This window comes from Ostrinia nubilalis, chromosome 14 (genome assembly GCF_963855985.1).
Source record: "Ostrinia nubilalis chromosome 14, ilOstNubi1.1, whole genome shotgun sequence".
NCBI lineage: Eukaryota > Metazoa > Arthropoda > Insecta > Lepidoptera > Crambidae > Ostrinia > Ostrinia nubilalis.
Genome location: NC_087101.1, coordinates 10997679 through 11023558, shown reverse-complemented (window position 1 = coordinate 11023558; position 25880 = coordinate 10997679). Strand labels below are relative to the sequence as shown.

The 25880-nt window shown below is 44.3% G+C and overlaps 1 protein-coding gene across 1 annotated transcript in view; it reads right to left on the bottom strand.

The window, feature by feature from the left end:
- Positions 1–400: 400 nt before the first annotated feature.
- Positions 401–25880, bottom strand: part of LOC135078164 (disheveled-associated activator of morphogenesis 1) — an 85332-nt gene continuing 59852 nt past the window's right edge. Inside the window, exons 5-21 of the mRNA XM_063972749.1 lie at positions 25563–25730; positions 24528–24746; positions 23027–23167; positions 22458–22686; positions 20960–22195; positions 18850–18989; positions 18133–18282; positions 15996–16151; positions 13964–14038; positions 12720–13049; positions 9723–9862; positions 8279–8440; positions 7469–7648; positions 6218–6341; positions 5461–5706; positions 4660–4842; positions 401–2586 (exon numbers count right to left, since the gene is read on the bottom strand). Of these exons, the coding sequence (XP_063828819.1) occupies positions 2275–2586; positions 4660–4842; positions 5461–5706; positions 6218–6341; positions 7469–7648; positions 8279–8440; positions 9723–9862; positions 12720–13049; positions 13964–14038; positions 15996–16151; positions 18133–18282; positions 18850–18989; positions 20960–22195; positions 22458–22686; positions 23027–23167; positions 24528–24746; positions 25563–25730 (4191 nt within the window). The 3' untranslated portion in view covers positions 401–2274. The remainder of the gene's footprint in view (positions 2587–4659; positions 4843–5460; positions 5707–6217; positions 6342–7468; positions 7649–8278; positions 8441–9722; positions 9863–12719; positions 13050–13963; positions 14039–15995; positions 16152–18132; positions 18283–18849; positions 18990–20959; positions 22196–22457; positions 22687–23026; positions 23168–24527; positions 24747–25562; positions 25731–25880) is intronic.

Genomic DNA, 25880 nt, shown 5'->3' with positions numbered 1-25880 from the left:
CACTGGTGGACATTGCAACTTTTTTTCACAATGTCCACCAGTGGTGGCCAAATAGTGGGGGACATCGGGAATAAACGAAAAAACAGACTGTCCATTGATTTTGTATTTCAAAGTATGATTTTATTCAAACCAAGAGTTGAAAGGTAAACGGGTGTCATTTTAAGTTTTTGTCACGAAATTATCGGTTTCTGTGTCTACCCAATTCAGTAAACAGCGTACACTAGCGTACCATTCGGTATTTGGTTCCACTATGATTCAATAAATAAAAATCTAAATGGTATAAAATGTTTTTATATTTTTATTAGATTTTAAATCTCGTACGAATTTGATTGTAGGAATTCTAGATCATACATAAGTAATTGTACAGGTAAAAGGAAAGTGTGAAAGAACAACAACAATATTATTGTTTTAAGGATTTTAATTTAAATAATGTCTATAGGTATAATAATTATATTAATATACTATTCGCTTAAGCAATACTGAACAAAACAATAAAATTTACATATGACAAACTTTCATTGGAGACATTTCATTAACTTATCAAAATTCCCTCATCAACTCGTCAACTCGGTAACAAATTTTGGCAAATTAAAATTATATTTACATTCAACTAAAATAATTAATTAATCACATTTTATGAATGAAATAAAATAAATTAGTGACAGATTTTTTTATAAGATCTACAATATAAAATTACAATGTAAAGTTTTCAAAAACATCATCTACCATAAAGTAAATGTTGTAGTAAAAATTCGAAATCAGTATGCTGGTACGTCTGTATCAATTCCTACACCCTAGTGTTAATGATACAACAATATAGGAATTATAGTCAATTCATCAATGTTTTATCCAATAATGATAGGGTTACGATCCAAAAGGATTTTCGTCAATTTCCATTAGTGCTAGGAGATTGGTTAGTTCAGAAATTTTCATTGTTTTGCCACTTGTCTACATTGAAGTGATAGTGCTTGGGCCCTATTACGAGACCACCAAAGATCAATTTATATTTAAGCAATAGTATAGTATTGCGCCGAATGTTTTAATTTCAGTAGGTATTTAGGCCAATTACAGGCTACGTATAGATTATAAATAGCAAATTTTATAGACATACATCACTGTTATGTATCTAAGAGGCATAACAATAAAAAGTGTCGAAGGTACAACCGAATACGATATGCTCATCAGATGCCCTGCATTCGTTTAGAAAAAGAAGCCAAATTGTAGTACACCATAATATTAAAATTAAAATTTACACAATGTAAATACATCTTACATTAAATGATATAATACACTCTCATAATCCCACAGAATATAATTTGGCTATCGATAAAATGTTAATCGATTATTATTAAATTAAAAAGAACATGAAAAAACATTTCTGTAATAAGTAAAGAGTTTTAAAAGTATTATGGCGGCCTAGCAATGAAATCTATAACATTCAAGTATTGTAATAAAAAAAAATCTATACGATCTACTCTATGGTTATTCAAATCACACATCGCTTATCAATAAAAACCCTTAAATTATTATGTCTATGGAATAACATGCACAGTCTTTGACTTGATCAGTCGATAGCCAGCAAAAAGCCAAATCGTCGAAAATCTCAATGTAAAGTAAGAAAAGTTCAAAATTAGGCACCAAGAGTTTGTGATAGTGTTGAGATAAATCTGTAAGAAAACGTAATACAAAATGGCATCGGATACACGTTAGATTCGTTGTCACTAAGTTTATATTGATGACACAAGATCATAAAGTACCTAAGGGAAACTAAACGATAATTAGTTCTAATATGGGCGTACCATATAAATTGGACCAGCCAGCAGGCCAAGTTTAGCGATGTTTATGAAAGTTGACTAACACTCATTATCTTAACAGTCATTATCCTTCTACTAAACATCACATTCCATAATAACTATAATACGTAGTATATTTTACTAAAGTCATTTAGACCCTTTTCTTCAACGTAAATCTCCCCGTTTGTGACCGGTTTACAAGTTCGGCATCACCCTTGGGGATCTCCAAGGATCTTCGAAATCCACTTATCGAATGTTTCTTTAAGTGAAAATATCCAGCGTCTTTAAACAACAAAAGTTGCTTCGTTCCCAAAGTACCTACAATGGCGTTACCATTCAAAAATTTTAAATGGAAAAATTTAAGTAACTAAGTGCTTCGTGAATGCACGAAGCACAAGATTCGTACTTGACTTAGTCGTTTCGTTAACGAATACTTTGTCCAGGTTTTCAGATCGTTTACACATAAAACCTAGCAAACCTTTCAATTCTTCTGTCGTTCCCGGGAGTCTTCGCGGCATATGCCGCGGGGCGGGGAGTCCCTGCCTTTGTGTGAGGCCTTGGAGGCTTTTCTGGATCGTTTGAACTTGGCGACGTCATCTCCGAAGACGTCACCGGTGCGGAGAGCCGAGATGAGGTCGTCGAACTCGCCCTTTTGTCCGTTAGTGAGGGTGCCGTCACGGGAGGAGTCTCCGTTGGCGTGGCCGTTGCAGTCCGAGTTACTCTTGCCGAGGGATTTCCCGACGGAGCTGAGGAGGCTGGACGCCTGCTTGCGCTCCATTGTTCGCTTTTTCAGCTGCAAAAGAAAAACGTATATTATTGCATGGTAATGTTGACGTTGAGGGGTCCCGTCGCTGCGATTGACCCGAGGAGAAATAACATTCCCCTCGAGACTAGGTGAGGCTCACTCCAGACGAATGTGCAACAGGACAATAATGCCTTGATCACACGTACCGAGAAAACGGGCGAGATAGTGCTCTAGGCCGAGTACTCGGTGTGTATGAACATTACGCCGAGTGCGCTCGGCCGAGATTTTTGGCGAGACAGATAATGGACGACTCACCCAACTTTCTCGGCCTAGTATCATTTTAATGTCTCGCCCGTTCACTCGGTAGGTGTGATCAAGGCTTTACTCGCAACTCCGTCTCATTGGGCTCCAGCGGATATCATCAATTTTTTGTGGGTAGGCCACGCCTATCTGGTGGGAAAAGCCCACGAGCCATGCCAGCGAGTGGAGGATAAACAAAGAGGTGCGCAAATCTTTTCTGCTGCGTGAGGAAGGCGTCGAGCGGCCGAGTGGAGTCGCTAGAGTGTCATCAGGTCACTGAGCCATGCGTCACAGCTGTCACTCGTCTCCCAGTGTCACTGACCTCCTGCTCGTGGCGCGTGCGGCGCTCCTCCTCGGCGCGCGCCTCACCCAACTGCGTGAGGAAGGCGTCGAGCGGCCGAGTGGAGTCGCTAGTGTCATCAGGTCACTGAGCCATGCGTCACAGCTGTCACTCGTCTCCCAGTGTCACTGACCTCCTGCTCGTGGCGCGTGCGGCGCTCCTCCTCGTCGCGGCGGCGGCGCGCGCCTCGCCCAACTGCGTGAGGAAGGCGTCGAGCGGCCGAGTGGAGTCGCTAGTGTCATCAGGTCACTGACCCACGCATCACAGCTGTCACTCGTCTCCCAGTGTCACTGTGTCACTGACCTCCTGCTCGTGGCGCGTGCGGCGCTCCTCCTCGTCCCGGCGGCGGCGCGCGGTGTCGCACTCGGCGCGCGCCTCGCCCAACTGCGTGAGGAAGGCGTCGAGCGGCCGAGTGGAGTCGCTAGAGTGTCATCAGGTCACTGAGCCATGCGTCACAGCTGTCACTCGTCTCCCAGTGTCACTGACCTCCTGCTCGTGGCGCGTGCGGCGCTCCTCCTCGTCACGGCGGCGTCGCTCAACTGCGTGAGGAAGGCGTTGAGCGGCCGAGTGGAGTCGCTAGTGACATCAGGTCGTTGACGCATGCGTCACAGTTGTCACTCGTCTCCCAGTGTCACTGACCTCCTGCTCGGGGCGCGTGCGGCGCTCCTCCTCGTCGCGCGCCTCGCCCAACTGCGTGAGGAAGGCGTCGAGTGGCCGAGTGGAGTCGCTAGTGTCATCAGGTCGCTGACCCATGCATCACAGCTGTCACTTGTCTCCCAATGTCACTGACCTCCTGCTCGTGGCGCGTGCGGCGCTCCTCCTCGTCGCGCGCCTCGCCCAACTGCGTGAGGAAGGCATCGAGCGGCCGAGTGGAGTCGCTAGTGTCATCAGATCACTGACGCATGCATCACAGCTGTCACTCGTCTCCCAGTGTCACTGACCTCCTGCTCGTGGCGCGTGCGGCGCTCCGCCTCGCCCAACTGCGTGAGGAAGGCGTCGAGCGGCCGAGTGGAGTCGCTAGTGTCATCAGGTCGCTGACGCATGCGTCACAGCTGTCACTCGTCTCCTAGTGTCACTGACCTCCTGCTCGTGGCGCGTGCGGCGCTCCTCCTCGCCCAACTGCGTGAGGAAGGCGTCGAGCGGCCGAGTGGAGTCGCTAGAGTGTCATCAGGTCACTGAGCCATGCGTCACAGCTGTCACTCGTCTCCCAGTGTCACTGACCTCCTGCTCGTGGCGCGTGCGGCGCTCCTCCTCGTCACGGCGGCGGCGCGCGCCTCGCCCAACTGCGTGAGGAAGGCGTCGAGCGGCCGAGTGGAGTCGCTAGAGTGTCATCAGGTCGCTGACCCATGCATCACAGCTGTCACTCGTCTCCTAGTGTCACTGACCTCCTGCTCGTGGCGCGTAGTCGCTAGAGTGTCATCAGGTCACTGACCCATGCATCACAGCTGTCACTCGTCTCCCAGTGTTACTGTGTCACTGACCTCCTGCTCGTGGCGCGTGCGGCGCTCCTCCTCGTCACGGCGGCGGCGCGCGGCGTCGCATTCGGCGCGCGCCTCGCCCAACTGCGTGAGGAAGGCGTCGAGCGCGCCGAATAGTTGCGAAGGCGAAGAGCTGGGTTCTTCGCCGAACGCGTGCGCGCACGCTTCTAGGCGGCTCTTCATGTCCTGTGGAAATTACATCATTGAGTCAGTCGTCTAGCTTAGGTAATCTATTAACAGACATATTGCTCACCGAGTTGCTGAGCGAAAGACCAGAGGTTGGTGGTCGGTAAAAGTGGCCTGACGACGGTCGAATTGCATGGAGGTAAACCATGGTCTTTCGTTCGTTCGTTTTAGCCAAATGACGTCCACTGTTGGACAAAGGCCGCTCCAAGGATTTACACAACAACCATGATCTTTACTGCAATTCAAACCTCCGCAGGCCGGCCTGGAGCGCGCTCATGTCCTTGTCTAACTGGTCAACGCACACCTTCACTGCTGCTCCTTGGAGTAGGAGGACGTCTCCGTGACACAAAACATCCTAAAACACCCCTCTCACCTGGAACAGGTCTTCCAGCTGCGTGAAGGTGCACACGGCGTGAGCGTGGAACTCCCTCATGACGCTCTGGAAGGCGTCGTTGGGGTCGGCAGGCGCGGACAGCGCCGCGTGGTAGTCCAGCTCACGAGCCACCTTCAGCAGGCCGTTGTCTAACTGGTCCACGCACACCTTCGCTGCTGCTCGCACGTGGAGCAAGTCCTCTTCGATTAAGAGGACGTAACCGTGACCCAAAACACCCGTCTCACCTGGAACAGGTCTTCCAGCTGCGTGAAGGTGCACACAGCATGCGCGTGGAACTCCCTCATGACGCTCTGGAAGGCGTCGTTGGGGTCGGCGGGCGCGGGCAGCGCCGCGTGGTAGTCCAGCTCGCGGGCCACCTCCCGTAGGCCGGCTCGGAGCGCGCTCACGTCCTTGTCTAGCTGGTCCACGCACACCTTCGCTGCTGCTCGCACGTGGGGCAAGTCCTCTTCGAGTAGGAGGATGTCTTTGAACTGGGGGAGAAAGAAAAAAATGGTCAGTATTTTTCGCAGCAGGATTGCGATTTCGCGGTGTGTATTAAAGCCACCTTGAACTCTCCATGTAATAGCTTTACGGCACGTAATTAATTAAACTGTGGCATTGGCAACTGTGGCTAGCTAGGACATTTGCGTTTAGAGCACAAAAGAATACATTAAACTTAATAATGTAACATGTTGCAAAACCAAGAACCCAATCCTAACAACAATGTGAAATGCCAAGGAGAACCAGTCAGGGACAAAAGATCTTTCTCTTGCATTATGGAAACTCATCTCTTTTTCACTTAAGATAAAAATCGACTTGATGAGCAACTGTCTCAGTATACCTAAAATCAGCAGAACTTAATTTTGCAATCAAAGCCAAACTCACTCAAATTTTTAGATACAGCAGCGTAATGTCAATGTTATTCTTTGCCTTCTATTAGATAGAGAATTTCTACGAATATCTCGTACTCCATCTATCGAGGTTCCATTAGTTAGTTGTTACCTGTGTCTCGAGCATCTCGACCAAGTAGTGCAGCAGCGTGGTATTGCGCGTGACGCTGGACTTGGTGTCGGCCAGCTTGTTCAGCGACGACAGCCGGAAGCCTGACGCGTTGCCGCGTGCGCCTCTGCAATAAAAGATAAGCTTTTATTGTGATGTGATAAGGTTGAAAATTGATTGACAATGATTGAATGTCCTAACCAATGCTAGAACGGACAATGTCATGGATTTATTGTGAAAACTGCGTTCAAACAAATTATCAATATTGACCAGTTTAATGCAGGATAAGGGCAGTTATAGATGACCCACGCTGAACTGTCCCACCAAACTCAATGACAGGGGGGCGCTGCACTCGTTCAACTATATGGTTTCCAACATGGCAAAAATCGGAACCAGCGATCCGGTGTTGACGGTGGCGCCCCACTGTCCACTATATTAGTTTTTGTTCTCGTCTAATTTGAGTGATCTCCAGAAAGGCACAGTACGACCTTCAACAAAGTCCGCCGCCATTGATGTTTCCTAAAGGACAATGGCCAAAGGCCTCTGCTTCGACCTTCCGAGCCTTGCATATACCTTCTTTAGCGCTATATCTGCTAGAGGACATTAGCATCTTCTTTGACGACATAGAGTTTCTTTTTGACCCAGCTGGACTCAGCTTACCTGTTCATATAGTTTCCTAAAGCCAGCACAATCTCCAGCAAGGCTCGGAGCCTCCTAGACCGCGTCATGTCCCTCGCAGCCCTGAGCACGGTGTGTGCCCTCGCGCTGGCCTCTGCGGCCGCAGCCGAAGCCGAGAACTTCTTGAAGAGTATACGTATTCTTCTACTCGTTCATATAGTTACAAGAGCCGTGAGAGTCAAACATCGTACGTCATGGCCTTATTGAACACGTCGTGTCTGCCACTAACGTGATGATTCATTCGTTCGTTTGTTTTAGCCAAATGACGTCCACTGCTGGACAAAGGCCTCCCCCAAGGTTTTCCATTCATGCGTTGCCCGCATCCAGGCTCTTCCCGCGACCTTTACCAGATCGTCGGTCCACCTAGTAGGAGACTTGCCCACGCTACGTCTTCCAGCCCATGGTCGCCACTCAAGAACTTTTCTGCCTCAACGGCCATCGTCTCTACGAGCTATGTGCCCCGCCCACTGCCACTTGATTTTAGCAATTCTGCGAACTATGTCGGTTACTTTGGTTCTCCTGCGGATCTCCTCGTTTCTGAATCCTGAACGTGATGTTTGCTAGAAGCTATCTCACCTGTTCATATAGTTTCCTAAAGCCAGCACAATCTCCAGCAAGGCCCGGAGCCTCCTAGACCGCGTCATGTCCCTCGCAGCCCTGAGTACAGTATGAGCCCTCGCGCTGGCCTCTGCGGCCGCAGCCGAGAACTTCTTCTTGAAGAGTAGCGTCCGGACTCGTTGGGAATAGTGCGGGATTCTGGAAGGAGCAAACTTTTAGTTAAAGAGCCAGGCAAAATTTTGATCCTTGGTATAATTCAGTTAAAAGGCAGAAAATAAATCAAAGTCGTAAAGTAAATGAGTCACTAGCCAGGGATGCAACTTCCTCGACTCCAGCAATACCTACTTACTTGTTTTGCAGATAGAAATCTGATTGTCCTAAAAAAATAATGAATTCGTTCAAAGTTATGGATCATGCCTGACGCATGTATGGCGGCTCATAGTTTTGACACCAGGATAGTAATCGTTGTTGAATCCAAAGAATGAAAGAAGATGACTATTGGCTGTTAACTGATGATAGTTATTGACCATTGACAATTGACTTCTGACTGTTGACTATAGAATATCGACTATTGACCATTGACCATTGACTATTGACTGTTGACCATTGAATATGACAATTGATTATTGACGATTGACTTTTGACCATTAACTATTGACTATTGACCATTGACTATTTATAGACCACTAACTATTGACTATTGATCATTAACTATTGACCATTGACTATTGATAATTAACTATTGGCCATTGACCATTAACTATTGACCGTTGACTATTTACCATTGACTACTGATTATTGAACATTGACCATTGAACGTTAACTCACTTGGATATCTCGTACAGGAACCGGTCTGCCCTGGCCATGCTATCCAGCTCGTCTTGATGCTCCTCCAGTAGCGCCGCCTCCTCAGCACTGGGTGTGAACTTGAGGAGCTGCTCCACCATATCGATGGGCAACTGCTCGCCGGCGTCCATGCGGAGGATCGCTCTGGTGGGATGAAGGCATTATGGTTGGTGAAAATTAGGGATTTGAAAGAAAGAAAGAAAGAAAAATTGTTTATTTGGTTCAAACTTAGTACCTAATAATGTTACACAATTTGGATAATAATCTATATCTATAGGTACTTATAATAAATCTATAGAGAGGTCAATTCTGTACATGAAATACATTTTCAAAATAACTCTCAGGGGGTGATTAGTGATCGATACTGATGCCAAAAATGCAATCAGTAACATTTTTGTCTGTCTGTCTGTCTGTCTGTCTGTATGTTCCTTATAGAAACAAAACCTACTCGACGGATTTTAACGAAACTTGGTACAATTATTCTTCATACTCCAGAGCCCCGATTACGGTAATTTTTAACGTCAACAATCCAGACACGCTTCTCGATTCTGCGATACGATTGGTCGTTCAACAGCGTACGTCAGCTGTTTTGACCAATCGTATCGCAGAATCAGAAACGCGTCTGGATTGTAGACGTTATAATAGTTACCGTAATCGGGGCTCTGGGCAGGTTATAGTATACTTAGGAATTCCCACGGGAACGGGAATTAGCGGGAAAATCCTTTTGTATGAAAAATCTAAACCGCTTAAGTTAGACAATTGAAATTTGGCATGCAGGTACCTTAGTAAACTTAAAGCTTAGTTACAACAGGATATTGCAAAATTCTCACGGGAACGGGAGTTAGCGGGAAAAAACATCTGTATGAAAAAATCTAAACCGCGTAAGATAGATGAAGGGGGTAAAACGGGATCCACGCATACGAAGTCGCGGGCGGCCGCTAGTTATAAATAAATTGTTGATCCAAAATGGCTCCTACACAGCTTGTATCATATTCCGTAAAGAACATGATGCTGGTATTCTGTAGGAACCATTTTGAAAAGAGCGTCACCATTTGATGTAACCAGGGAAAAAACTACATAGGCTGATTGGAATTACCGTCGTCGGGTGCAAATGTTAGTGTTTTGCGATCATGAACATAATTAAATTAGGTACTAGGTAACTATAAATGTTAATCCTTTATTAGATGACATAATAGACACATTTTGCTGTGAGTTGGTTTTTCTCACATAAACAGTAAATGAGGTAACGAACAAATGTCAGCATTTCTCTCTCTCTCTCTCTCTCTCTACCTCTAAGCTATCTGTCTATTTTTCAGAAGTAAAATCGAGCTGCACAGAGCTATGATAACTTTTATAACACTAATGAAAGTAATAAGAAATCAATTTGTTCAAAATTAGTGTAAAATTATTTCTCCTAGGTACTTACCGGCAAATCTCCTCATCAGTCATCTTCAGCTTGGACAGTAAGATAGTGCAGTTCTGGGCTCGTCGTCCGTCAATCACCGATAATATTTTCGTTCTGGGCTTGGCTCCCAGTTGGCGCAAGTCCTCCACGGATCCCTCGTTCTACAAGAATAACGAAAGCATTCCTTTAAACATGCCTTCCAATGATTATTTTTCATACAATAGGATGATAGGTAAGATTTGAGTAAAGTCGATCGCATCATTTAGGAGAACACTTTCAAATCCAATCACATTTTGGAAGTGTCAAGAAATATTTTAGTTATTTTACAGTTCATTGAGAAGTAATCGGGTTTTCGTATGACCTGACTTTTTAAAGAAACTGTACGTACGTACAGACGACGGCATGTCAAGCTATGCACTGTGGCATTTTTGCTTCAAAAATGTACAGTCTGATATGCTGTCATGTGTACCTTTATACCTAAATTCTTTAGAAATTTCCTTAAATGTAAACAAACACTTGTGCACACAATTACACCATAATCACTTACGTGTTCATAATATCATACACATTATTTCACAAGCCCATGGAACCAACTTTATTCTCACGATTATACAAAGGACATTGTCAGAAACCGCCTTAGATTCCTGGGCACAGCAGTAAAGTATCAAAATTAATCTCTTACTTTTTGAATACTTAAATATTAATTAGATTGTAACGGACACTTGAGGATTAGAAAATGAAATAATAAAAGTCTTTTATATGTATTCCATAATACTATGACGACATCCGGACATTTTAGGGCGTGGCCTGCTCCATATCCTATGAAGTTCCATAATTTGTGTCGATAAAATCTATGTAAAATCGGCACAAGGCAATGCCGTACTTCATTGTTAGGAATCCATGTAATAGTGATGTTGACTGCGGTCATCATAGACAATAAGATACCGATCTTGTAAATAAAATAAATCGTCCAAATTGCTACAGTATAACTAGATTTTAATTAAAAGTTAAAAATATATTGCACGATACTACAAGAAGCTATCTAATGTGTCCAACTGGTCGAAGGTCATGAATAAAATAAAAAGAATTGTGATCATAACACTCATATAGACAATGACAACAATATGGGATCATCTCTAATATATCTGTAACAGTTTCAAAATCCGATAAAAATCCAATGCCGCTTAAAGTGAGAGAAATGTCTAAAGTTCTAATAGAATTGAAAGTTTTATTCGCTCAAAATGCTTATAACATTAATTGGTAATACATTTCAAATATTAAGTACCTTTATAATGTATCGATATAACCAAAATGATGTCCTCTCAGCTTGGAAAGGGAAAACCCAGGATTGGGGGAGCGCTCCAGGCAATTTTCAGAACATTTCATAGGTAGTAGTAAATAATATTTATTTTATTATTAAAATTAAATATTTTGATATTGATAAAATTGAATATATCTTTCGATTCAAATTCCGAATATTTTTCAATCGATAATAATTATCGAGAATTATTAATAATATTCAATTAAAAGTTGTTCAATCCCTAGTCATGCATAGACTAAGACGGTAACCATGGAGATAGTTAGTTTGGTAAGTCACGTGTTAAATGTCAAGAGTGGAAAGTAAACATAGGATTCATGTTATTTATTTACGTGCAAAATGTAAGTAAGTAAATCATAAAAGTGGAACGCCGAGCTATTTCCAAAACCCGTCCAATATTATAATACAATTTGGCTGCGACAACTACAATACAGAACATCTCCCAAATCGATGTGCATAAAATAATATAATAAAATACTAGTAAGTAAGAGGTTATGATAACAATATTGCTATTAATAAGTTTATAGAATTGGTCCGCCAGGAATAATTGTTCTTACATAAAGATTTGTGTCATTTAGAACCTAGAAAGTATTTTTTCGGCACTGTTGATCTAACGGCGAACAATGTATGGAGAACGAACATTGTCCTTTGGAATCAATCTTTACACAAATTATTTTAGCAAAATATGTGGACGATGAAAATTTGTGAGACTTGCAGTGTGACCACTTTTTCATCAGATAATCTACCAAAAACGATGCTCAAATCTACCAAAATCTACCAAGACCTATTTAAAATTCTACTTAAATTCTACCACATAAAATAAAACATATAATTTGAACAAAATACAAGTTTTAAGTTTAATTTCATTGATAAATAAAAGTACTTCTTTAAAATAAACCCTTGGTTTGAACGTTTGAATTTTTTTATGTCGATATTAACAACACTAGCCAATATGTGGCAACATTTGTGTGCATTGAATTGAACTGTCAAGTTAGTTCGCCTTCATATAGTGACCATAAACGGACCCTAAAGTTCTTTTTTTCTGGCCTGGATTCTCGGCTCGGTTACAATTTAATTTTGGACTACCATTTATAACAATGTTCTAAAAATACCAATTATCTACCAAAATCTACTAAACGATTTCGCACTACTAAATCATCGTTCTCTTTGCCTCAAATCTACCAAAAAAGTAGAAATCTACTAAAAGTGGTCACGCTGGAGACTTGTCAAATTGACTTGAAGTTTAAAATTATGTGTTATCTCCATGTTGTCTCTGACACATCAGTGTTGTAACCTGTAAGTCATAGACAATAATCGGTAAATTTAATCGATTTTATTTCAATTATTCAATCATTTTTATTACTGATTGCATTTAAATAGATTTAAATAGGGTCTTAATCAACAATGTATTTTTTTCTTCATTGAATGTACTACTAATTGTTTAATGCACTGCTTTATAAAGCATTATAAATTCTTTCTATAGGTACGTAAGTACTACAATAATTTCAATCCGTGATTAACGAGAGGTTTTGTCGCCTCACTAGGGCACAGATTAAAAATGTTTTAATGTCAGTTGGCCATATTTGTTTACATATAGGGAAATTTCTAAAGAATCCGACTTTAGTAGGTAAGTAGGTACATACACTCACATTACGAAATCTGGTAATGTTTTATTTGCATAAGATAGTGAGTCAACAAACCTGCACTCCATTCTTCTGGTAAGCGCAGAACATCCTGTCAATCGTGTGTAGATCCATAGCATTATACAGTTTGGTGTCATCCAACTCCTGCCATATCGTCCCGTGTAGCTTAGCATCGGGCAGTTTGCTCCAGTTGAAACTTTTCAATGGGTTTCCGGGCGTGGGCACGTTCTTCTTGGGCTTGGGAGGGGCGGGGGCCGCGGGGGCGGTTGGTACCGGCGGGGGGGCGGGTGCTAGCGGGGGGGCCGGCGCGGGGGGGCAGAAGGCCGGCGGCGGCGGGGGCGGCGGGGCGCTGCATGTCTCTATCACTGCGCTCTTGAGGTTGCTGACCTGAAATAGACACCACCAATCAATGAGGGCTATCGTTTTAGCGCTCACCAGTTAGCGCCACTGTAGAGTAAGGTCCTGTCACTTGCTAGTAGCGAAGACAGTGGCACCAACTGGTGAGCGCTAAAGTGGTAGGACTATCGCATTTGCACTCATCAAGATGGCGCCACTGTAGAGTAAGGTCCTGTCAGACCAGGGGTGCCAACTGTTAAGTATAAAAACGATAGCCCTCATTTTACAACTGTCAAAACGAAACTCTCCCATAGATTTTGTATGGCACTACAAGCAAGTGACACTATTTTGTCAACTCAAACTACTTTTTTCAATTACAATGCGAACAAAAATCGTAATTTACAGGTAATTTAAAATTAATTAAGGAGGTCATTTCGTACGAAATATGTAGCGGGAAGAACCTGGATGCGGGCAGCGCCGGACCGGTCGTTATGGAAATTTTAGAGCGCTTGTAGACGTCCGTTTTTTCACCGGACGACGGACCGTCAAAGAACAGATATCCTTTGTTTGCTGTCAAATTTCTCGCCGGACCTATGTCCGATGCATGTGCACGCGTTCATTATAAACCATACGCCACCGCTAAATCCGGTGAAAAAATCGGGCCGTTGTCCGGTCAAAAAAACGGACGTCTACAAGCGCTCTTAGGGGGAGGCCTTTGTCCAGCTGTGGACGTCATTTGGCTGAAACGACGTAGATGTAGTTGGGAAGGTTTAGATGTGTAATTATTGGACTAACTTATTCTGGTATTCAGGAGTATGGACTGATTCTTAAAAACTTTTCATAAAAAACTTCCATAACATTGTTTTTTTTGTTTTCCATTTTGACAGAAAGTGATAAAACAAACATACTTACTTACAGTTTTGGTTTTACAGATATAATTATTATATTTTTATTCTGACACTTACCTTGGCATCGTCAGGTATACTGCCTTCGCTGACTAGTTTTTCGAACCTGGCCCTTTCCGCTCTTTCTTGGTTCAGCTGCAAATTACAAAAATGTGCTCAGATGATGCAGAAGTAAGTAGGTAAATAAGATAGAAGTAAGATTTTTATTTCTTAAAGTACTAAGAATTATGCATTAGAATAAGAATTTATCAGTATCTCGTTAACTGCTGCTTATGTATTAAATTAGAAAGTACTTTAATCCACTTCTTTAGTTTTTATGGCAAGCCAAAAAGAAAACCATTTTACTTTGGAGTAAAGAAGAAGAAAAAACAATTCACTCTCGGCTGTTCGGCTTGTCCTATAATCAATTTACGAAAGATAAATAGCTGTGTGCACAGTGCATCCTCACCTGTAGAGAAAGAGACGACGATCTGCTCATAACGAATGGTTATTAAAACATAGGGCCTTCAGCGACTGGATAACTTACCCCTGATGGGCGTCTATTTCTTCTTAAGTTTCAGACAGCTGCCTCTAACTTCTTTCTTCTGGTTCTTTAAGAAACTCACATGGAGTTTCCTGTCTAAATCCTCTAATTACTTACTACCCTCTAACTTGCTCCTTAAGACGGGAGCGAGCCGGCCACCCCAGCTGATTTCTCTACGCGTTTTACCTGCTGTGATGCACTCCATATTGCACGGCGGTCTCTCGAGGCGATCCTGGTGGCGAGAGGCGCCCCTAGAGGCGGGAAGGGTCTCATCATGCTATAGGCGCCCTTGGAGTCGTGAGACTTCGCCCCTGACCTCCCTTTTTGCAAATTACCTGCTGTTCGAGCTGATGAGCCCTTGTAGCGCCGGCGCGCGCTCGCTCGGTGCACTCCATATGCGCCGCGGTCTCTCGCTCGAGGCGCCCCTTGAGGCGGGAAGGGTCTCGTGCTATAGGCGCCCCAGGAGTCAAGAGGCTTCGCCCCTGACCTGCTTTTATGCAAGTTACCTGCTGCTCGAGCTGATGAGCCCTGGTAGCGCCGGCACGCGCTCGCTCGGTGCACTCCATATTCGCTGCGGTCTCTCGCTCGATGCGTCTGGAGGCGGGAAGAGTCTCGTGCTATAGGCGCCCCTGAAGTCAAGAGGCTTCGCCCCTGTCCTGCTTTTATGCAAGTTACCTGCTGTTCGAGCTGATGAGCCCTTGTAGCGCCGGCGCGCGCTCTCTCGGTGCACTCCATATGCGTTGCGGTCTCTCGCTCGAGGCTCTCCTTGAGGCGGGAAGGATCTCGTGCTATAGGCACCCCTGGAGTCGAGAGTCTTCGCCCCTGACCTGCCTTTTGCAAGTTACCTGCTGCTCGAGCTGATGAGCCCTTGTAGCGCCGGCGTGCGCTCGCTCGGTGCACTCCATATGCGCTGCGGTCTCTCGCTCGAAGCGCTCCTTGAAACGGGAAGGGTCTCGTGCTATAGGTGCCCCTGGAGTCATGAGCCTTCGCCCCTGACCTGCCATTTTGCAAGTTACCTGCTGTTCGAGCTGATGAGCCCTTGTAGCGCCGGCACGCGCTCGCTCGGTGCACTCCATATGCGCCGCGGTCTCTCGCTCGAGGCGCCCTTATAGGATCGAGACGACCCCCGGCTTCTATGAGTGGCCTCGAACACGAGGCGCCCCTGGAGTCAAGAGGCTTCGCCTCTGACCTGCCTTTTGCAAGTTACCTGCTGCTCGAGCTGATGAGCCCTTGTAGCGCCGGCGTGCGCTCGCTCGGTGCACTCCATATGCGCTGCGGTCTCTCGCTCGAAGCGCTCCTTGAAACGGGAAGGGTCTCGTGCTATAGGTGCCCCTGGAGTCATGAGCCTTCGCCCCTGACCTGCCATTTTGCAAGTTACCTGCTGTTCGAGCTGATGAGCCCTTGTAGCGCCGGCACGCGCTCGCTCGGTGCACTCCATATGCGCCGCGGTCTCTCGCTCGAGGCGCCCTTATAGGATCGAGACGACCCCCGGCTTCTATGAGTGGCCTCGAACACGAGGCGCCCCTGGAGTCAAGAGGCTTCGCCTCTGACCTGCCTTTTGCAAGTTACCTGCTGCTCGAGCTGATGAGCCCTTGTAGCGCCGGCGCGCGCTCTCTCAGTGCACTCCATATGCGCCGCCGTTTCTCGCTCGAGGCGCTCCTTAAGGCGAGACACGACGCCTTCCAACTCCTCGCGCTCCTGCGACTGCTGGTCTACTTGCTTCTCCTGCCAGCCCGTTAGTTACGTTAATACATGCGGATGGGTAGGGTTGCCAACGTTTTATTTTCTTTTTGGAATAACAACAAGAGTGATGGTACAGTCAGCGTCGTCAATAGTTCGTGGCACCCAAAGTTTACAATACAACCTTTTTCCTATGAAAAAGATGTGTTGCGAAGTTCTTGGCTACTTTGGGTGTCACGCACTATTTGATGTTGACCGTACCACTGCTCAGATCAGAAAATCAGACCAGAAGTCACCAAAAAGATTTGAACATTTATGAATAAATATTATGGGACAGATGGCAACCCTATGTATTATGAGGAATGAATAATGGTGTGTAACTGAATGGTTCATTAGTCTTGTCTTGTTAAAAGACTGATAAGCAATTATGAGGGGTTCATATTATCAACTTAATTCGAAAAATAGCGTTTAATTTCGCACGCCACCAAAGATGGAGCATTTGATTGCTGACGCCAAACCAATGTCCGAATATTTATTTTATTTCATGAAATAAATATAAAATTAATAATATCTCATGACTATGACTTTCAGCATAAAATACTATTAACCTCGTAAGACCGAAGAGTAAATTTTGTCGACTTCTAAGTATCGCCGAATGTGCTTTCAGAAGAACGAATAATTTGTAGTAGTAAACGCCGAGCACTTCGAGTAAAAAAATTTTTATGTTAGAGATTTTCTTTTGCATTCATATTTTCAGGGGCCCTATATAATAGTGCATAGAGCTTATTTTAGGTGAAAAATAATAAAAAAATGTTTTCTCTTAAAAGAACATTCGGTATTACAGACTATAAAAAGGAAAAGTAAATAAATTGTATTTTATACTTTAAAGTAAAACATAAATGTAACCTTCTTAATAAATTAATACTACATAAAGATACAATAATGATATTAATAAATATAACTGAAAAGGAACAACGGTTTTAATTTTATTTAATGTTTCATAATTAGTACTTTTAAAAGTACTATCGGTTTTATAACATACAATAATGATAGTTTAGAATGTACAAGAAGTAAAGTGAATATTCATGTTAATTATAATATTTACTAAAATAAAAATCAGAACATTCTCATGGTAAATTTTCTCAATCATATCATAATTTTAAAAGTCCAATACTCAATCCCATCTCAATAGAAAAAATATACAAAAATAAAACTTTCACCATCAAGACCGAATGTTCCTTGCAAAGAACTATTATTTTCAAACGAAAAAAAATCTTACAAAACTACTTCAAATTGAGAAAAATATATTTTTTGCTTGTTTAGCTGTATTTTAACTTAAATTATACTGGTCAGTTTTGCAATTAAACTACGTTTACGCGAAGAAAAAAAATTAATGGCACATCATGTCTTCTCGGACGAACCACCTTGTCAAAGAAAAATGATAATTTGACAGTGACATTTTGTTTTTTTTTATAAATAAGTTCGGATACCTGATTTTGAATACTTTAAGCCATAGACTATCACTATTTTTTTTCGATAGGCGCGAATTTTTGAACTTAAATTTATCGCTAAAGTTTTAGTTCCTCTGAAGGCACATCCGGCGATACTTCGAAATCACCTCCGAAAATGTCTCGGCGTTACTGACTACAAAGTTTCAGTTCCTTCTGAGGCACATCCGGGCTTACGAGGTTAAATCCTTAAATTGAAACCTTTGTCAGTCATATAATATTGAGGCATGTAAATCTTTCGAATTGGAGATACGTAGACTTCATAGCGTTATAGTGTTTTTGACGCTTAAATTAGTACATAAATAATGTAACAGTTGTCTTGAATTAGGCAAATGGTTTCGTCTGTCCTATTATGCAACTAAAATAGACTTTAAGTACTCATAGTACTCTGCCCAATTACCTAACTTCAATAAATTGTTGTAATTTAAAAAACAAAGGCCGGCGCATCTCCAATCTTCAAAACTGGTTATATCAAACCGCTACCCTTAATCAAAGCAAAGGCACTCTTGCGCACGTACCTTCTTAGCCAGTTCGGTAGCCAGGTCTACGTTCTCTCGCTCCAAGTTTTCTGCCTTCGTCCTGGCTGCCACCAGCTCTTCCTCCTTAGCCAGGAGATGGACGATTTCACCCACGTTGATCTCCAGAGGCGCTACGTCTGGGTCGTAGACCTGGAAAGGGAGATTGAGATCTTAGAAAATTCTAGATTTATGTTACCTCTGAAAACTCTATTCGTACTCAATCGTATATTCGAGGCTTCGAATAATCATTTATTTATTGGACCCCCCCCCCCCCTCCTAGACCAGAAGCTAGATATGACTACCCCGCCCCCCACAGACCGAAAGCTGGGTACGGCCATGGATGTGATATCCCTTAACTAAATATTACTATCTTTACAAAGATATTTTTGATACTTTCTGTTTCATAATGTTCATAGCTCAAGCCAAATAATTTCAAGTATTGTGTTAAATCAGTCAAATACGTTGGATGAAAGACTACAAAACTTATCCTCCTTCATACGCACAGTTCCGCGAGGCAGCCTTATCAATCAAAGTGCTCTGCTTATCTTAAGCTTCAACCACACCAACGCGTGCAAATCGTCATACCCGGCGCGATCATAGGTCAATAACAGGTCGCGCGACTAATGACAGGATTGACAGGTCACGCGACGTCGCGACCTGTCATTGGCCTATCTGCACGCGTTGGTGTGGTTGAAGCTTTACTATTATGATATTCACCTTGGTCTGGTCAGTGTTGACGTCCCGCAAGCTGCCCTGCTCGCTGTTGGCGCGGCTGCCTGCGCTGGGCTGCTGCAGCACCACTTGCTGCACCACGCGGTCCAGCAGTAGGAAGTGCTGGGAATATGGGTTGTATTCCACTGCAATAAGAGTTATATTTGTTTAGCCTCTTGATGCGAATATATCTAAAAGAGTAGGCGCACACCGTTGATTTTTCGTCGGCCGATAGTTTAGTCGGGCAGTTGATCAGTATGGGCATGTATGGGAGTGCGCACACTACGCCGATTCGATTTGGCCGATTTTTCATACAATTTAAAATCGGGCACAACTATCGGCCAACTAAAAATCAACGGTGTGCGCCTACTCTAAAGTAGGTATTGTGTCATGATAAAGCAGCGCAGTGACTTGAAGGAGCCCTTTATACGTGGGACACTATTTAAGTTGTGAGCCTAACTATGAAAACAAAGTAGTTTATTATTAAAATGGTATTGATTGCGTTTATTGGTATTGTCTTTCATGATTTATGTACTTTTTAATGTGTTCGAAACACTTTTCATAGCATTTTTTCCACTCAGCTTGAGGCACCTCCAAAGCATGATTTTTGACCGCACCGACAGTTGCTTCTGGCTACATAAATCGCTGTTCACGCATTTAATTTTAATATATGGGTACCAAAAAAGAAGTGTTTAGATTCCAAGCAAGAATTTTGTAGCGTTGGACCTGTTTATTTCATATTTTAAGTGTTCAAATAGTCAGTTGTTTGACGAGACGTGTAAAAGCTCACATTTTCAACACGAATGGCGATTCGACTATGCTGGTCAGTTTCCCTTATTAAACTGAAGACTTTTGGAAAAAAAGTGGCTGTTTATTAAGAATTAACCATTCTAAATTTCTCTAGTGACGTTTCTGTCATATAATCGGATATTTCGGAAAAATAGGCGACCGTAAGTTTTAAAGTGTTCCGAGCGCATGGGACTTTTGTTGGAATTGGTTCATCTTAAAACACATCCATAGTCGATAGCTGTTTATTTTCAGGATCATTATGCATAGATCCTTAATTCGTCAACTGTCACAATTTTAAAAACGGCTTTTAAAGCTTGTTAAACGTATTTATCAAACATTTCCAAGGACTAAACGACACAAGCGTCCTATTGAGCGTTTGAAAAATTTTGTGACATCCAGCGAGAAAAAAACGTATTAACCACAATATGGTCATACAATATTTTATTACTGCAAGTGGAATTAATGCCTAGGATTATCTCAATCCTACGATATGTCACATGACGAGGTTTGTCTTCCATTTTTCTGACAACACCAATGTTTTACGCCACTATTAGTCATTTAGGACGACTTTCGCAAAGTTCACTGGTGAGCCAATTACATACAATATTATACTTCTTAAACTAGCGTTTTACAATGGTAAAGGACAGATCTTTATCACCAAAAGTGAAATTTAGCTGACCGCTTCAGTTTTGTATTGATTAACCACGTCGAAAGTTATAATAATAAATCTTCGCGCGAAAATGTCCGCAAGTCAATTCCATGTTTTTGTAGTCAAGATAATTTTCAATTCAATGTTAATAATACAAAACGTGCTCAAATGATAAAAAGTTTTGAATAAGGTTGTAGTAAAAAATGTCAAACTTTTCATTAAAAGTATCAGATGTCGTCTAAAAACACGTTATGTTGTCGAGGCTCACAACTTAAATAGTGCCCTAGTATGGCAGTAGTTATCACGCAAGCGTGAAATCACCTGGACAAGGAATGCCCAAAAAGACATGAAAGTATCGGGGCCCCACAATGGCGGCGCATGATTTGGTAACGGGATAAGGTGTGGCAGAATAAAAAGTTATCACGCAGCAGAAGCAGCATCAGCAGCAAAAAGTATTCAGAAGCACCTCGAACATGGCGGCGGCGCTCTTGGTGTCGACGTGCTCCTTGTGTCCGCCGCCTACAGGGTACTCACGCGGCAGCAGCAGCAGGTGCTGCAGGATGGACAGCAGGTGTGGGTAGGCGTGCGTGTGGCTGAGCTTGCGGCGCAGCAGCTCGAACATGGCGGCGGCGCTCTTGGTGTCGACGTGCTCCTTGTGTCCGCCTACAGGGTACTCACGCGGCAGCAGCAGCAGGTGCTGCAGGATGGACAGCAGGTGCGGGTAGGCGTGCGTGTGGCTGAGCTTGCGGCGCAGCAGCTCGAACATGGCGGCGGCGCTCTTGGTGTCGACGTGCTCCTTGTGTCCGCCTACAGGGTACTCACGCGGCAGCAGCAGCAGGTGCTGCAGGATGGACAGCAGGTGCGGGTAGGCGTGCGTGTGGCTGAGCTTGCGGCGCAGCAGCTCGAACATGGCGGCGGCGCTCTTGGTGTCGACGTGCTCCTTGTGTCCGCCTACAGGGTACTCACGCGGCAGCAGCAGCAGGTGCTGCAGGATGGACAGCAGGTGCGGGTAGGCGTGCGTGTGGCTGAGCTTGCGGCGCAGCAGCTCGAACATGGCGGCGGCGCTCTTGGTGTCGACGTGCTCCTTGTGTCCGCCTACAGGGTACTCACGCGGCAGCAGCAGCAGGTGCTGCAGGATGGACAGCAGGTGCGGGTAGGCGTGCGTGTGGCTGAGCTTGCGGCGCAGCAGCTCGAACATGGCGGCGGCGCTCTTGGTGTCGACGTGCTCCTTGTGTCCGCCTACAGGGTACTCACGCGGCAGCAGCAGCAGGTGCTGCAGGATGGACAGCAGGTGCGGGTAGGCGTGCGTGTGGCTGAGCTTGCGGCGCAGCAGCTCGAACATGGCGGCGGCGCTCTTGGTGTCGACGTGCTCCTTGTGTCCGCCTACAGGGTACTCACGCGGCAGCAGCAGCAGGTGCTGCAGGATGGACAGCAGGTGCGGGTAGGCGTGCGTGTGGCTGAGCTTGCGGCGCAGCAGCTCGAACATGGCGGCGGCGCTCTTGGTGTCGACGTGCTCCTTGTGTCCGCCTACAGGGTACTCACGCGGCAGCAGCAGCAGGTGCTGCAGGATGGACAGCAGGTGCGGGTAGGCGTGCGTGTGGCTGAGCTTGCGGCGCAGCAGCTCGAACATGGCGGCGGCGCTCTTGGTGTCGACGTGCTCCTTGTGTCCGCCTACAGGGTACTCACGCGGCAGCAGCAGCAGGTGCTGCAGGATGGACAGCAGGTGCGGGTAGGCGTGCGTGTGGCTCAGCTTGCGGCGCAGCAGCTCGAACATGGCGGCGGCGCTCTTGGTGTCGACGTGCTCCTTGTCGAAGCGCCGCGCCAGCTCGCGCTCGTCCTCGTTGCGGACCATGTCGAAGAACTCGATGTGGCGGTCGAGTGTCTCGTTTTCGTATTTGCGAAGCTTTTCTATTACTGAAAATAGAACGGAAAAAAAATATGACATAAGCAGGTAGTTTGGTTCTAGTTCATCAGGTAACGTACTTATATAAACAGTGTTTTTCTATGTACCGCCAATCAAAACCTGTTGTTTTAAACGCAAATTAATAATTAGTTACTCGTTTATTTATTGGAAAATTGTAAGTGAGAATTTATTACAAACAAATAAAATTTTAATTTAATCGCGATGAAAAACGATAACAGACTCCTTTTCCCTTCGTCGATTGTTAACACCAACCTGGTTGTATTCCCAACATGAGAAGCTCGTATCTCAGATGGAGCCTGAACTCCAGACTTTCCTCTCCCGGGCCGTAGTTGAGGACGGCGTTGACGAAGGACATGATGGCGGTCTTCACGCCCAGGTCGTCGCGGTATGCGCCCGTACTGCGGTCCAGTTCGTTCACCACGCTTTGGAAGCGAGCGCGCTCGCCAGCGTATTTTTGGAAGTGCACCATTGCTTCTAGCACCTTGAAATGTTTGAAAAAAGAAATTCGTGAGAGAACTCCTTGCATTTACTAATAAACGAACTGTATTGATGTTCGTCAAGGAGAATTTGCTTTAAAAAATTATCAGGCGCTTACTTTTGCTACCGAAATGAAATGATCATAAAGTTACATATTGCAAAGAATCATGACCATCGTGTTATACTTACTAGCCAAAAATCAGCATGTCCTAAGGATTTCTTCCAAACATTTTAATTTTTACCCTAAGCTTAGCGAGCTGATAAAAGTATTATAATAAGTCGGTGTCGGTTGCTACGCTATGACTAATAATAATATGACTATAGAACATTCCTCGAAGCCTTACCTTCTTGTGTCCTCCAGGCACCAGACACACCGCGCCCAGTATCTCGAGAGCGGCCACTTTGGTCTTGACATTCTCGGTGTCGAGCGACTGTGCGATCAGATCGATGCTCGTTGGGTGGGCTAGGACGTGCGCTCTTCCAGTCTAAAGAATAAAATACAGAATAAGTATAAATAATGTTAGGTACTTATTTTTACATTAATAAATATTTCGACAACCCAGGACAGACTGTCCTAGCGCCTCAGAACAAGGAGAGCCCAAATAATGGGAAAAAGGGCTTGGGAAAAGAACTCGTCAATAAACATTAACATAGGGACTAAATTTTGAGCGTGTTATGTCTTGAACAGTAATAAAGTGGATCTTCCCGCTCTCCTACATCCTGTGTTGTTATAAGATTCAAAATAAATAGGCCACTGAGCAAGCGGGCTCCGCCTAAGGCCCAGAACAGACGGTGAAACGCAACTGCAACGAAACTGCAACTGCTAGTTACTTTTAAGTTGCATCTAAGTTTCTGCCATAGCGTCCGTTGAGAGACCACCCATGACGCGACCGGTTTGAAACTTTCAGTTTCAGTTTCATTTATCAGAATGATCAGAAAGTTGCAGTTTCGTTGCAGTTGCGTTTCACCATCTGTTCTGGGCCTAAGATGTCATCGTGTTGCTAACAGGTAAAATTGAGTGAAAATGTAGACTCAATTCATGCCTACATTGACACCATAAACGCAGTTTTGCTACGATGAACAAAGCAAAGCAAAAAGTAACATTACTAAGCATTGTTATTTAGGTACTAACTTTGGAAATAACAACAAACTTCACCGACAAACTTAGACTTCAGCGTAGAAATGGTAGGTAATTACAAAAACAGCGAAACAAGTCACGAGCTACATTTTTTATGTGCATTTTACTAGTTTTTCCATCGCTGGACTAGATTGGTCACGACTGCCGCATTCCAGCTGGCACAGTAGGCAAGTACCTACCTAACCCGCCCGTTTGTTCGCATCGCAGCCCAGTAGCTTAGTTACTAGAAATCGTGAGCGAGAATGACCTGACACGAGAGTCAAGTTTTTTGGGTGAATCTTCCGTGACGAATTTGGAAACCCGTGTCAATCGGAGACATGATTATAGAAAAACATTGGAACAGTCAAATGAAGTTTTTAAATATTTCTTAGTTGCAAAAGAATTTGGGTAGAGTAGATGTAGACTAGGACATTGTGTTTGAGTTCTAGTTCAGTAGATCACTGCGACCGATTTAAACCTATTGTGATTGCCGCTATTAATTCGCCCTACAGTCCGTGTTGTTGCGAGTCAATGTCAAGTTCACATTCGGTGACTGTGAAATGTTTTCGACTCAGCTAATAGCTGCTAATAGACGTCATGTTCACAATCTCAAATTAAAATCTTCGTCTAGAAGCACAGGTAGCTATCAACCGGGATTTCTTCGGGAGATCTCTCTTTCTCTCTCCGTCTTTATCTTATCTACAGGATCTAAGACCTAGAATACTCACAGAATTGTTCATAAGCGCTTTGATGGCAGCGATGAGGTTGTGCCTGGTGATAGCGTCATCCCGTGGCGCCCTCTGCAGGGCGTCCAGTATGGAGCCCAAGCCTCCTTGCTTGATGAACCGCAGCACGAAGCTGTGGGCCCGCGTCCGCAGCGCAGTCTTCAGACCATCGACCAGGGCGCTCGCTTCTACTGGTGGGATGCCTTCTGAAGATGCAAATGCCTGGGAAAACAAGTTTTTGTTTGAAATACTATCAATGTCAAATTCTCATAAAACTACAGATACAGATAACAATATATCTCCTTTAAACAGTGCTGTGTAAAAAATGGATCACTTGTCGACATACTAGACAACAGGAAACAACTAAGGTACTCGTAGTTCAGTATTCCAGTTCTAACCAAAAAAAAAATGTCGCCTACAAGCTTGTAAACAAACCAGTCTCATTGTATTCAAATTTCTTACCAGTTTGGTGATTATCATCTGGCATGTATCTATGTATGACATACAGACATCAAGTGGATCATGCATAAATGCACGAGGCTAACAACGGCGCGGGCGCAGTGAGTCGGCACCGACACAGTTGTAGGGTGAACGTGTCACGTGGTCCAGGAAGCACTATTTATACCAGACCATGTCAGATTCTGACTTTGACTGAGTCATTGTGGTCGTAATCCTTATTAAGGTTTAATTGCGGATTACATTTATAGAGTCAATTCACAAAAACATATTATCATTAGTCAGGAATTCACGTTGGCAATATAACCATGTGAATTCTTCGACCTCTAGTGCGGTAGCGAGTTTGTCCTATATCTGCCATTTCTTTACTACTAGCAGTTCCACTATAGTTCACTTATCACTAGCCTTTAAGGTTGCCTATGCTGATAGTTCAACTACGAGTATGGCTCCTTAAAGACTACCCTTTCATTCGTTTCAGCCAAATGACATCCACTGCTGGACAAATCCCCCAAGGTTTTCCATAACAACCTGTCCTGCTAAGAGTAGGTACGCCCATTTAAAATCTATGAATCAAAGACTCACGTCAGCAATCTCGTTGAGGGCCTTGATGTACTCCTCGACCTGGGGTGCCGTGGCGAGAGGCGGCGCCTGCCCTGGCGGCGGTCGTCTGCTGCAGTATATCTGCCACTTCTTCGCCGCTGGCAGCTCCATCATGGCTGCCTTGTTTACTGCTGTCAGGTCCAACTCTTCCTGCAAACAAAGAGGGAACATTCGTGAGAAATGGGTGAAGATTTCTGAGAGGAAAGCGGAAGAACTTATTAGAAATAAGTATCAGATCGATTTGTAAACTTCAGATAACAGTTACGCTTTCATTTAAATGTATGGGGTTGCATTCATATA